General features: G+C 43.0%; 1 protein-coding gene across 11 annotated transcripts in view; it reads left to right on the top strand.

Annotated features, from left to right (window-relative positions):
- herc1 (HECT and RLD domain containing E3 ubiquitin protein ligase family member 1) overlaps positions 1-12,517 on the top strand; it is an 80,867-nt gene extending 68,350 nt beyond the window's left edge. For 9 of the 11 annotated variants that reach the window (XM_035999678.1, XM_035999680.1, XM_035999677.1 and 6 more), the window contains 10 exons: positions 342-511; positions 1,505-1,643; positions 2,590-2,759; positions 3,563-3,732; positions 4,425-4,590; positions 5,218-5,294; positions 5,975-6,227; positions 9,526-9,678; positions 10,522-10,827; positions 11,865-12,060. In XM_035999678.1, the coding sequence (XP_035855571.1) occupies positions 342-511; positions 1,505-1,643; positions 2,590-2,759; positions 3,563-3,732; positions 4,425-4,590; positions 5,218-5,294; positions 5,975-6,227; positions 9,526-9,678; positions 10,522-10,827; positions 11,865-12,050 (1,790 nt within the window). In that variant the 3' untranslated portion in view covers positions 12,051-12,060. Of the gene's footprint in view, positions 1-341; positions 512-1,504; positions 1,644-2,589; positions 2,760-3,562; positions 3,733-4,424; positions 4,591-5,217; positions 5,295-5,974; positions 6,228-9,525; positions 9,679-10,521; positions 10,828-11,864 lie in introns of all 11 variants that reach the window. The other 2 variants (XM_031323640.2, XM_035999675.1) reach the window with 1 other exon arrangement.
- The last annotated feature ends 1,302 nt before the right edge of the window (positions 12,518-13,819 follow it).

Here is a 13,819-nt window from a genome sequence, read left to right as displayed (position 1 = left end):
TTGGTCAGCCATAACCTTCGGCTTTAGGAAATTTAGTTAAGCATTTTTCACTACTATCTGATGTTTTCTAGACTAAACGATAAAATGAGAATATAATCAGCAGATTAAGCGATAATGAAATTAGTCATTGCAGCTCTAATAACAAATACTGTATTCATTTTAACATTTGTATAGCTTTGGTTCTGTTTAGGTTTTTCATATTCCTACCCCCTAACTATTTACAACTTTTTGCAGTAAATAAGACAACGGCAGAACTTTCACAATAAACCTCATGTTAAGATAATTTGTGCTTTTTCATAAACATAACATTTAAATAGATTTGTTTCTTCCCCTGATTGCAGACCGCCTGATTGGCTTGCCAGAAGGCCGAGCCAGGAACCACAACCGGCCCCAGCAGGTGCCGGCTCTGTCAGGGATCCACATCCAGGATGTGGCTGTCGGAGCTGAACACACTCTGGTGCTCTCCTCCACAGGAGACGTTTACACCTGGGGCAGCAACTCAGAGGGACAGGTAACCTGCGGCCACTAGGGGTGGGGGAAACAAACAATACAGCATATTTTCTGTGGCAATACTGTTCGATACATGGACGCCAAGTATCCATCTTTTATTATATAAATTGCACATGAGAATTTAACTTTTTGGTACTAGAATAATTAAATCAGTTGCCTTTTCAGTCCACTAGATTAGGGGTTCTCAAACTTTTTTCAATAATGTACCCCCTTTGAATTGTGTTTCTAAGCCAAGTACCCCCTGACTAGCGCAAAACATTTTTACATCTATATAAAGAGGAACAATACAGTGTAGGCAGTGATAGATTTACTAAACAACAACCTTGTAATTGAAAAACATTTAAATGCTACATTTCAAATGTTCAGAATCCATCACTTAATTCATTCATTATTATAGTATAATTATTTTAGGAATTATGCACAACATATTTTTAAATGAGCATTTTGCAAAAAGATCACGTACCCCCTGCAGTACTCCAAAGTACCCCCAGGGGTACGCGTACCCCCATTTGAGAAACACTGCATTAGATGTTGCAGTCGAGTTTTTTTTCTTCTGGTGAAAACAGAGACATTTATTTTTTTTAGATACAACAGATGTTGACAACGTTTTCCATTGGGGACATAATTTGAAGTTGGAAAATAGCTAATAAATTGCAATATATCACAGAATATCGCAATATGTTTAAAATCGCAATAATATCATATGGTGATAATATCGTATCATGGGGCCTCTGGTGATTCCCACCCCTAGCCTAGCAGACACACACAATGAACCCCAACTGAAATGTTGTCAGTCAGTCTGGGCGGTAATATTGTAAAAAAAGCAATAGTCAATAACGTTATTAATGACCTCCAGCCAGCGTCTGCTCTGCATTCAGTTAACAAGAAATAGATCACAGTAAATTCATCGAATCACATTATTCATGTTTAATTTGGGTGATAACACTATAAATGATTAACTCACATGCCTTTGACCTGGATCTTTGTTGTGTAGCTGGGTCTGGGCCACACCAACCATGTCAGAGAACCTACGGTGGCGACAGTGCTGCAGGGCAAAAACATCCATCAGATCTCTGCTGGACGCTGCCACAGTGCTGCCTGGACGGCTCCCTCTGTGCCGCCTCGAGCACCAGGTTAGAGACACACACACACACACACGTTTGTTTCACTATCTTTGTGGGGACCCGTCATTGACATAATGCATTCCCTAGCCCCTTACTCTAACCTTAACCATCACAACTAAATGCCTAACCTTAACCCTTACCCTCACCCTAACCATAACCTAATTCTAACCCTAATCCTAAAACCAAGTCTTAACCCTCAAACAGCCCTTTAACCTTGTGGGGTCCAGCATTTTGGGCCCCACAAGGCTGTGCAGACCCCACAAGTATACTGTATTTCTCGTTTTTTGGACCCCACGAATATAGTAAAACACACACACACACACACACACACACACACACACACACACACACACACACACACACACAGACGTCCTAACATGCAACATAACATCCCCTGTCATGGCACTGCTGTCTTAACCGACAGACTTTATCCTGGAGGTCAGATTTCCTGCAGCGCTGCTCAGATGTGTAGTCAATACCAAAATGGGTCACAGCACATTGTTGTCAGATGTGTCACCGCTATTGTTTGCTGGACAAACCACTAAGTCATTTCATGTAATGTGGTTAGAAGGCTCCTTCTTCCGGACTTTTTTCATGTGAAAATAAAACAGAAAATATGGATGACTGAGATGGAGTTCTGCAATGCTGCCAAATGAGAACTCATAATTGAGCATAAACATAACAAACATGTTTCTTTTTAACTTTTCCATGTTTAGAACTTATATTTTCTGTGTGCTAATTTGTTTTTATATCAAAACTTTGACACACTTGTTTTTGCATGCCACATTATAATTTAGAATGATACGTTCGATGTGATTTGTAGCAGTGACTCACCAAGTTCTATTTGTTGTATTTTGTTGCAAATAAAATTCTCTCTTCGCCTCTTGTAATACCACCCTGTTTTGCCCTCCACTCTCCTCCCTCGTGGTCATTATGTCTCCCTCCTCCTCTTCAGGCTCGTCGGTTCCTCTCCAGCTGGGTCTCCCTGTGGCGGTGCCTCCTCAGTACAGCGGGCTGAGAGAGGTCAGCATGGAGGCGGTGAGGGCTCGCCTGCGACTCCTCTACCACTTCTCTGACCTCATGTACTCCTCGTGGAGACTGCTCAACCTCAGCCCCAACAACCAGGTAGGCAAAAAAAACAGGACTCCAGGAAAAGGGAAATATCAATAATTATGATTCCTGGCTCAGCAGCTGGAGGAACACAAATGATTGGGTTTATCTAATGATTTTAAAATGTAATACCCATCTTCAAACACTATTCAAAGGTCGTCTTTGCTTTAAGAAGATGTAACACAAGGAGGTAAAGGTGGCATTGAATGTAGACTTAGCAAAAATGTCAAAAGAAAAATATCTATGTATCAGACTTATAACTTTTTATTAAAAGAAATAGAGATGGTCCAATACCATGTTTTGCTTCCCAGTACAGATTCCTATACCTGAACTTGCGTATCAGCCGATACCGAGTACCGATCCGATACCAGTGTGTCATATATTTTATGTTTTAACAGCTGTATACTACTATCCCTGTATGGATGTAATATGATTTCTATCTTTGTTGTCGGTCTGGCTTAAGTTAAACTCTTTGTGAAACATGAACAAACTCAAACAATGAACGCCACAGAACTTTCTTTTATTATGCAGTTTGACAGTCAGTTATAACTGAAAAAGAACATGAATAAACTACTTTAACGTAGATTTTCTTTAGGGCTTTATTATGTGGTATCGGATCGGTGCATAAACTCCAGTACTTCCCGATACCGATACCAGCATTTTAGGCAGTATCGGAGACAATACCGAAACTGGTATCGGTATCGGAACATCTCTAAAAAGAAATAAACTGAAAGCTTAAGATTTGTGAGGCAGTTAAAGCTACGTCACACACTGTTTTACACTATGTAATCATAATAAATGTCATCCTTTTTCTGCAGGGCTGTACGTCCCACTACAACGCCGGTACCTGGGGGATTGTTCAGGGCCAGCTGAGGCCCCTGTTGGCCCCCAGAGTGTACACTCTGCCCATGGTGCGCTCCATAGGCAAGACCATGGTGCAGGGCAAGAACTACGGCCCCCAGATCACCGTCAAACGGATCTCCACACGGTCAGTACTCCAATGGACTTTGTCTCTGTGTGTGTGTGTGTGTGTGTGTGTGTGTGTGTGTGTGTGTGTGACAAAGTTGCATGGTGAAATTTAATAAAAAGGTGGATGAGCATTTCTGTGGAAGCCCAGTATTAATGGTTAAGGTTCTTTTGGGGCTTTTACGTTTTTATTTGAAAGTGGTCAGTAGAGGTGCAGCTTTTTCTCTACCAGCACACGAGCCGTTTTGGGGGCCACCTAAAATCAATGTAAGCATCTACACTAACTAAATGACTTCTCTCAGATCTAATGATTGTAGTTCGTCCCAAGTGGACCCCTAAACCCCCCTGCCAAATCAAGGTGACAATAAATTAAAGAAGAGAGCAGACCAGGACGCATGGAAAAATGTCTCTTATATACAGAATTGTTAATTTCATTCCCAATAGAAGTGAAGTCGAGGTATTTGTAAAGGCCATTTAACAACAAACGTTGATGGACTTTTACAGAGAATTTGAAAATACTCTTTTAAATAAGTTAAATATTATTCGTTGAATAAGAAAATATTGCACAGAATCAGATAATAATGTCCCCATAACATTTGTATAGACTCAAAAGGCAGGATTTGAAAACACGGATAAATAAATAAATAAATAAAATCTTTGACTTGTTGCTTTTTGTGTTAAACTTATACTTCTTATTTTAATAACCTTCTGCAGGGGACGGAAGTGTAAACCGATCTTCGTACAGATCGCCCGTCAGGTTGTGAAGCTGAACGCCTCGGACCTCCGACTGCCCTCCAGGGCCTGGAAGGTGAAGCTGGTGGGAGAGGGGGCTGATGACGCAGGCGGGGTCTTTGACGACACCATCACAGAGATGTGTCAGGTACGGACAGGTCTGTTAGTAGAGCCCGACCGATAAAGGATTCTTAAGGCCGATATCGATACAAATATTTGGTGAATTAAAAATCCAATATATCGGCCAATATATATATATATATATATATAAATAATCCAGAAACGCGTAACAAAACATAAACAGATTTCCTTAACATTAGTCATTTGTAGTTATTTATGAGTCCTCACTAAAATATGATAATGCAGTTTAAAAATGAACTTGTTTGTTTTATTGTCACAACAGAACATCAGAATATATTAAAGTTCTGATAAATAAAATGTATAAAAATACAAACTTAAGATATGAAACTTGAAGGGTTAAACGCGAGTGTAGCCAACAGGGAGGTTGTAGAGCGCCCTCTGGTGGACAAACTATGTAACACCAACACTCAGAACATGGTTGAAGGGGGTTTCGTCCGTTTTTATTTTATTTTTTAAATATTCATTTATCGGCCATTATAAATGCCGATACCGATAGTTTGGAAAATGCCTAATATCGGCCCGCCGATATATCGGCCCGCCGTTATATCGGTCGGGTTCTATCTATTAAAATGATTCGTGATATGCTGGATGTTTACTGGATGCGTTATTAAACAGGGATGTTTCTCTCCTGTAGGAGTTGGAGACGGGAGTGGTCGACCTGCTCATCCCCTCCCCCAACTCCACGGCAGAGGTCGGCTACAACAGAGACAGGTGAGGAGCATGTCCGCCTCTCTTTCTCCATTCTGACTGTCCACAGAATGAAGACTGACTGTCCAAGTTTCTACGCTTCTGAAAGATTTGGAATTTTATCTTAAAAAAGATGAGCAAGTACTAAGACATTTATATTCACTGTTGAAATTAATATCACTACAATCTTTTTTTTACCTATTATGGCTGATATTTTGGATTATTCTTGTGCACAACATGTCCACCTTGTGAATGAAAACAAAGCCAGAGCGTTTTTCCCCTTTCTCCAGAATAGATTGTTGCTGGCATTGCGAGACCACTGAAATCCCAAATTGTTATGTTTTTTATAGATTACTCTCCTGTTTTAGCTTGTAATGCTGGATGGCAAAGTGTATTTATATTCAGGGTGGAGCTTCAAAAAGTGGTGTCCATTTGGCAACAGCAAAACAATATTATAACATCTCGAAAGAACTTCTCTGAATTGTCATGTAGCATAATCCAAGTCTCCCAAAATGTCCACTTATGTGCTCATTTGTCCTCAAAACATGTATATTTACTCATTTTAAATACATCATATCCAAAAGATCTTCTCTTGCCTACAGCTCCATCGTTGGCTTACCTGGCACTACGTAGTCCAAGGGTCATTTTAAACTCCTCAAGAAAACAAACCAAACAACATTTCTGCCTCCTTTTAATCTGCCCAGGTTTCTCTTCAACCCGTCTGCCTGTCTGGATGAGCACATGCTCCAGTTTAAGTTCCTGGGTATCCTGATGGGCGTGGCCATCCGCACCAAGAAGCCCCTGGACCTCCACCTGGCTCCCCTGGTGTGGAAACAGCTGTGCTGCATCCCCCTGCTGCTGGAGGACCTGGAGGAAGTGGACCTCCTTTATGTGCAGACGCTCAAAAGCATTCTTCACATTGAAGACAGTGGCATCACCGAGGAGAATTTCCATGAGGTGGGACATACATTTTTTATTTTGTTGTAAGGAGAGAGTGGTTATGTGGATGATGTCCTGTTATTTTACATGTTTTGCATTGTTTAATGTTAGATTTAAAGGTCCCATGACATGGTGCTCTTTGGATGCTTTTATATAGACCTTAGTGGTCCCCTAATACTGTATCTGAAGTCTCTTTTATATAGACCTTAGTGGTCCTCTAATACTGTATCTGAAGTCTCTTTTATATAGACCTTAGTGGTCTCCTAATACTGTATCTGAAGTCTCTTTTATATAGACCTTAGTGGTCCCCTAATACTGTATCTGAAGTCTCTTTTATATAGACCTTAGTGGTCCCCTAATACTGTATCTGAAGTCTCTTTTATATAGACCTTAGTAGTCCTCTAATACTGTATCTGAAGTCTCTTTTATATAGGCCTTAGTGGTCCTCTAATACTGTATCTGAAGTCTCTTTCCCGAAATTCAGCCTTAGTGCAGAATTACAGCCACTAGAGCCAGTCCCACAATGAGCTTTCCTTAGGATGTGCCATTTCTGTGTCTGTAGCTTTAAATGCTATTGAGGAGGAGAGAGGGGGGGCAAGATGGAGAGTGGGGGTGTGGCTTTGACCAACTGCCACTTTGCTCGTTTGAAAGCCATGATGTCTCTCTCTCTCTCATGGGTGGGCCAAATTCTCTGGGCGGGCAAAGCAGAGAAAGGGGAGGTAACCTTTCTCCTTATGACATCATAAGGAGGAGATTCCAGATCGGCCCATCTGAGCTTTCATTTTCTCAAAGGCAGAGCAGGATACCCAGGGCTCGGTTTACACCTATCACCATTTCTAGCCACTGGGGGACCATAGGCAGGCTGGGGGAACTCATATTAATGTTAAAAAAACTCATAAAGTGAAAATTTCATGCCATGGGACCTTTAAGTAGATAATATGAATGTATATGTAAGTCTATAATTTGATTTTTGATTTTGATTAATCAATATATATCATGGTACAGTACATTTGCACTCAACATAAGCCGCCCATCTCTTTGTTCTCGGATGAGATGGACGGCATAGCGCTGCAGTGTGTATCTCAAGTTCATGTCACTTTACACGGCATAAATTAGCCTAGCTGCTAGCAGAGTTTATCTCTACTCATGGCTTAATCCCAACAGAACACCACAGTTGAATTTTAGCCTGCATGCACGCTTTTACAGCCTAATGTTGTTTTAACAGAACAACAGAACTGTGTGTGTGTGTGTGTGTGAAACACAGAGAGGAGAGAAATAAAAGACAGAGAAGGAAACACTGCACTGCAACATGTGTCTTTTGGTTTAATTAAGGATATCTTTTTTTTAAGGATTCTGTTATTCTACAGTATATACCAAATACCAAAATTGAAATACAGAATACCTACTTAACAAACTAATATCTAAATTGTCAGATGTACAGGTTCAGCCTTACAAAAATCTAGTATCTTTCAGGCTCTAGTCTATACCCAGAAATATTAACTAATAGATACCTCAGTATTTAACAGTTGACAAATTTATATCGTCTCATTGTACAAGTCTTCATATTACCCAACCATAGTAAGGCAGGTTCAATGAAGAGGGAGAAGGGAATTAAAACGGGGAAATGTATTTATAATATACCTAATTTGAATGTGACAACTAAAGTGCCATACTGTATATTAGAAATGTGGTATAAAGGAAATTTACAGAAAAGGGGAATACTACAGCTGTACTTAGAGGCGGGATATATGATGGTAAATGAGATCCGTGAATGAGATTTTATTGCACATAAAACTGGATAAGCGTTGATCCACCTCCTTGAGGCCTAAGCAGTCGGTGCCAGTTAAACACCACCAACACCCTTCCACACATCCTCACTTCATCACTCTGTATTTAAGCTCCATCTCTGGCTTCAGCAGCACAATAAAGAACTCAACACAAGTCAGCATTACCATCTTAGTAACTAAAGGCTCACAGGGTGACTGATCATTGTTGCGTTTACTTCCTAAGCCATGTGAACGTTTGATTCATCACAATCACATGCATGCTGCTAAAAAGATAATAAGTAGCCAGTTCACAGCTTTTATTCCCAGACTGAAATGTCACAAACCAAAACAAACTTTAAATGATGTCACATAACGTGACCACACCACACCCAGTGATTTAGAGGGCTGTTTACAGCCGACAGGGTTGAACGTTAACCAACCAAACGTTGCCCTGAATCCGTGTTCACATTTCAGTTTTCAGACTGACTGGTTGGCTGAGAAAACAGAGACAGTAATGTGTCTGTAACCAGTTTGAAGCTTTGTGAGAGCTTGATGTAAGCCCTGCTGGGGGGGGTCTGTGGGGGGGCTGTGGGTAAGCTTTTCAAACACCAGCAGTCAGAGCTCAGCTGAGGCGGCTTTGCCTCTCTTCCCCGCTCTGGTACACACTGTTTCTCTCTCCCAGCGCTGATAAAACCTCAGCATGACTGTGGCCTCGACCAGTACTGATACACAGACCACACACCCCTCCCGCCCCCCACCTAATATCCACAGATAGGCTGGCTAAAGCAGCAGAAAGCTTAGATATCCCCGGAGGCCGTCTTCTGTCCAAACAACCTCGCACAACCCCTGCACTGTAAAGCCCCGTCCTGCTGGAATGCCAGCACCGCTGTTGCTGCAGCATATCCTGCCTGCTGGAGACTTGGCCCCGCTCCCAGGCTTGTAGAGGAGAGAAAAGGGAGGTTTGGAGCCACAACACTAGCTCTGTCAGCCAAGGCCGAGGGGGAGAGGAAGGGGCTGCATCTGCTGCTTTAGCATGAAAGGAGAGAGAGTGGGAGAGAGGCGGAATCTGCTCCTCAGTTGGCTTCGGTTTGGATTCTGCCAGACGAGCCGTCCAATGTCTTACCATGATATTATAATATCTCGTTGCTTGCCAGGAAGTCAATAAATTATTAGATACATTTCAGTTTTTAACCTGTTTTCATCGTTATTCAGTCAAAGGAAAGCTGGCGAGTATTCCATGTTTACCTGCTAGCGGTCTTCTTCTTAACCTTTGCTATGCTTCTTTGTGCGTCACCACCACCATTAGCTATCGATCAGTTGAATAGTGTGTGACGCTGATATGTGTCACGTCGTGCATCCCTTTGTGTGTCCATGACACAAAACAAACCATACAAACATTGTGTAACAACTGTAGTGCTTCTAATGTACTTGTGGTCAAAAACTCCACTAAGTACCTTTCATTGTAAATGAGCAACAACATATATAACAATAGTTTTCCATTGGAGGAGTCACATGTACTGAACTAATCATTGATTGGGTTTGTTTTCCAGATGATTCCTCTGGATTCTTTTGTTGGGCAGAGTGCAGATGGAAAGATGGTGCCCATCATCCCGGGAGGGAACAGCATCCCGCTCACTTTCTCCAACAGGAAGGAATATGTGGAAAGAGCGATCGAGTATCGGCTGCATGAAATCGATCGACAGGTATAATAACTCTGCTGCAGAGCCTGGAGGAGAAAAAACGTCTTGAGTGTTTCACGCTCTGCTTTTCTGTCAGGAGAACATGAATACAAACATGTTGCTTATTGTTAGTTTCTTTTGACAGTTTTAAAGGTCTTCGAGCTGTTAGAGCTGTTACACACCAACCAGACAGCCGACCGTAGGCAGAAAAGCCAGTCGGACTGATCAGTCGGGTCCCCAAGGTCCAAAGAAATGCCTCAAAACACTCTGCGCGTGCGCGAAACGTAATACGTCTCCATAGCAGCAGGCGGCGCTTCTCTGTATTGTTTCCCAGAAAATGAAAACCGGCAGCTGATTGGACGAACGCGTCACGTGGGTCTTTTTTCTCCGGAAATTCACAGCCAGACTGTCATGGCGGCTCGTTCAGAATACGATCTCATATTGTACTAAAATAGTTCACCGAAACGTGTTTCTGAAAACATTTTAAGAGAGAAATAGGCCGTGCAGTTGCTGAATCTGTCTTCATTTCAGATCAACAAAGGTCAGTTTAAAAGATTTTCGTCAGATTTTGAGAGGCTCATCCGCTCGCCATTTCCGGGTGAGTCCCGACTGCCCTGTCTCTGACTGAGCATGTCGGGTCGGCCAAAATGAAGGCCGACGGCTCCTCGGACGGCCGACGGCACGGGACACACTGAACAGACTCGAGTCACTGACCTCGCCAGACTGTCCAACGGCCGATAATCGGCTCTGTGTGTCAGGGCCCTTAGTTTTAACACTTGCACTCTGTGATCTTGTGCTGTGAAAAGCTGCTTTCCTATTTAAACTTTACTTACTGTGCTTACCCCTTTCCTGTCCCTCCCGTCTCAGGTGGCGGCGGTGCGTGAAGGCATGTCGTGGATCGTGCCGGTGCCGCTGCTCTCCCTGCTGACGGCCAAGCAGCTGGAGCAGATGGTGTGCGGCATGCCGGAGATCTGCTGCGACGTGCTGAAGAAGGTGGTGCGCTACAGAGAGGTGGACGAGCAGCACTCCCTGGTGCAGTGGTTCTGGCAAACGCTGGAGGAGTTCTCCAACGAGGAGCGGGTCCTCTTCATGCGCTTTGTCTCGGGACGCTCGAGGCTGCCCGCCAACACGGCCGACATCTCTCAGAGGTTTCAGATCATGAAGGTGGACAGGGTGAGTGAAGCTGGAGCCATGCGCTGCACGTTGGAGACTATTAGGACGGCCCTCACATTGTTTCACTATTTCAGGGGTTCTCAAACATATTAAGGCTCTGACACACCAACCCGAGGGCCGACCTTAGGTAGAAAAGGCAGTCGGACTGACTGCCTCCCCGAGTTGGTCAAAAAAGTGCCTCGGAACACACCGAAGCGACGCCAAATGAGCGTACGTTCTGCGCGTGCGCGAGACGTAATACGTCTCCATAACAGCAGGCGGCGCTAACCGGCAGCTGATTGGTCATTGAGTCCGACTGCCCGCTTTCTGATTCAACAAGTCAAATCGGCCTAAAATGAAGGCCGATGGCTCCTCTGACTGACGACGGCACGGAACACACACCGAACAGACTCGAGTCACCGACCTCGCCAGACTGTCCGACGGCTGATTATCGGGTTGGTGTGTCAGCGCCTTTACTCAAAGGTCCGCATCTTAATTTCATTCAAGCTCAGAGGTCCGGAACTATTTGAAATAACAAAATAACATTTACTCAATTTACTTTTACCCTTTCAGCAACATACATTCAATTTGAATATTCCGTTTTCCTGATCAACCTTTGTGTTGGTATCGCTACCTGAAATTTGGTAACGGTGCCTTTTTTCAGTAACCTACTTCATCTCTTGTCCAAACCTATTTATTCTGTTTGCATTTTTATTTAGAACATTTCACACACCACACAAAATAAAACCCCTCCCAAACCCATCCCTCGAACCTCCAGCCTGTCATCGGAGCATAGAAGGAAGTGGAACCACACCACGACTGCTTTCCACTCGCCGTTATACTATATTGCAGCAAACGTCTGCGTTTTGGAACGTGCAACCACACTTGCGACAAATTTATCGGCATTGCTGTGAGTCACTGTGACTTCAACAAGCTGCAGAGGCGAGATTGAAGCACACTGATATATGACGGAGTCGAGATGGAATCAGGGTAGGCGGAGAGACGTCAACATTTCTAACGACTTTGTTTATACCTCTGTGTGTGTTTATTCTCCACAGCCGTACGACAGCCTGCCGACCTCTCAGACCTGCTTCTTCCAGCTGCGTCTGCCTCCGTACTCCAGCCAGGCCGTCATGGCAGAGCGGCTGCGCTACGCCATCAACAACTGCCGCTCCATCGACATGGACAACTACATGCTCTCTCGAAACGTGGACAACGCTGAGGGCTCCGACACGGACTACTGACGCAGGCACTAAATTATGGACTGGCTTATCTGAACACACACAAACCCAGAGATGCTTTGTCATCTCTGCACCAGTTGTAGGGAACTCCTGAGCAGACGGGCCACTTTTTAAATCCATTTTACGTTCTTTCAAACAGCACATATTATCATTTCTCCTTGTGGTTTATTAGCAATTTTTTAAATGACACAAAGATCCACACGAGAAGTACATTGAGTGTTGATTTTTTTTTTTGCCCATTACTCCACATCCCATTTTCAGGGTTTCTGCATGGAGGTATGTTTATTATTTGGAAATGTGTATAGAATATTCAATCAAGTGGTGGAGGAAAAAAAGAATATTGTACATTGTGTAAAATGCTTCATTAGGAAAATGTTTTGCATAATATCCATATTTATTGTTTTCATTGCCTATGCCGAGTTTCCCAAAGCATACAGAAAAAAAAAAAACAATAAATGCTGCATAACTGATTGGTTGTTCAGTTTGTTGTAAAGAAAGACATTTAGCTCTCAGAAAGCAGACATCACGTTTATTTCAGAAGTACAAAATATGACAAAGGCTACCATTTTTTAGGGAGTAACTAAAAAGTGAAAAAAATATGTACATAAAGGAAAACACTACACGTCTTTAAGTGTGTTCAAGCTATCTGCTCATGTTGGAAAGAGCAGTTAGGAGGGCTGGATTCTTTTTATTTTTCGTCTTTATACAATATTCACTTCGAAAGACTTATTGGCCGCTGTTAGGGCCGTCACTTTAAGGAAAATGTAATTTGAAGTAACAGCTACACAGACTGCAGTAAAAGCAGATTTAGTCCATCTACACAGGAGGCGACTGTATGTCTCCTCCCCTTCGTACTGAGCCTGAACGTGAACTTATTCATTTGTGCAAAGATCGAGGATTGTGTTCTCTTTACAGCTTGTATGGAGAGAAATTAAAGATTACAGCAAGTAATAACTCTCGAACTACACGTGAGTATTGTTTTTAACTTTCAAAAAATCCGAACCATCTTCTAAATTGTGGCAGAAGGTGTTTCTAAATTTCCTCTGGGGTCCCTGTGATTGTTCGGTTTCACAACAGAGTTAAAGGAACACGCCGACTTATTGGGACTTTGTCTTATTCACCGTATCCCCCAGAGTTAGATAAGTCCATACATACCCTTCTCATCTCTGTGCGTGTCGTAACTCTGTCTGACGCCTCCACCACTAGCCTAGCTTAGCACAGATCCTGGAGGTAACCGGCTCCATCTAGTCTACTGCTCCCAATAAGTGACAACATAACACCAACATGTTCCTATTTACATGTTGTGATTTGTATAGTCACAGCGTGTACAAATAACAAGGTCACATGAGACACAGCCACCTTCTAACCGTATACATACTGGGAACTATATTCTCAGAAAGGCGAAGCACTGCTACTTCTGATACTTGGGCGGAGTGATTTGCTCGCAGCACCTGAGAAGCCCCGTGGAGAGGAGCAGAGTGCTTCGCCCTTCTGAGAATATAGTTCCCAGTATGTATACGGTTAGAAGATGGCTGTGTCTCATGTTACGTTGTTATTTGTACACGATGTGACTATACAAATCACAACATGTAAATAGGAACATGTTGGTGTTATTTTGTCACTTATTGGGAGCAGTAGGCTAGATGGAGCCGGTTACCTCCAGGATCTGTGCTAAGCTAGGCTAGCGGTGGGTGAGTCAGACAGAGTTACGACACGCACTGAGATGAGAAGGGTATGTATGGACTTATCTAACTCTGGGGGATACGGTGAAT

Source organism: Sander lucioperca, chromosome 3 (assembly GCF_008315115.2).
Source record: "Sander lucioperca isolate FBNREF2018 chromosome 3, SLUC_FBN_1.2, whole genome shotgun sequence".
Classification (NCBI taxonomy): Eukaryota; Metazoa; Chordata; class Actinopteri; order Perciformes; family Percidae; genus Sander; species Sander lucioperca.
This window is presented reverse-complemented; position numbering and strand designations above follow the sequence as displayed.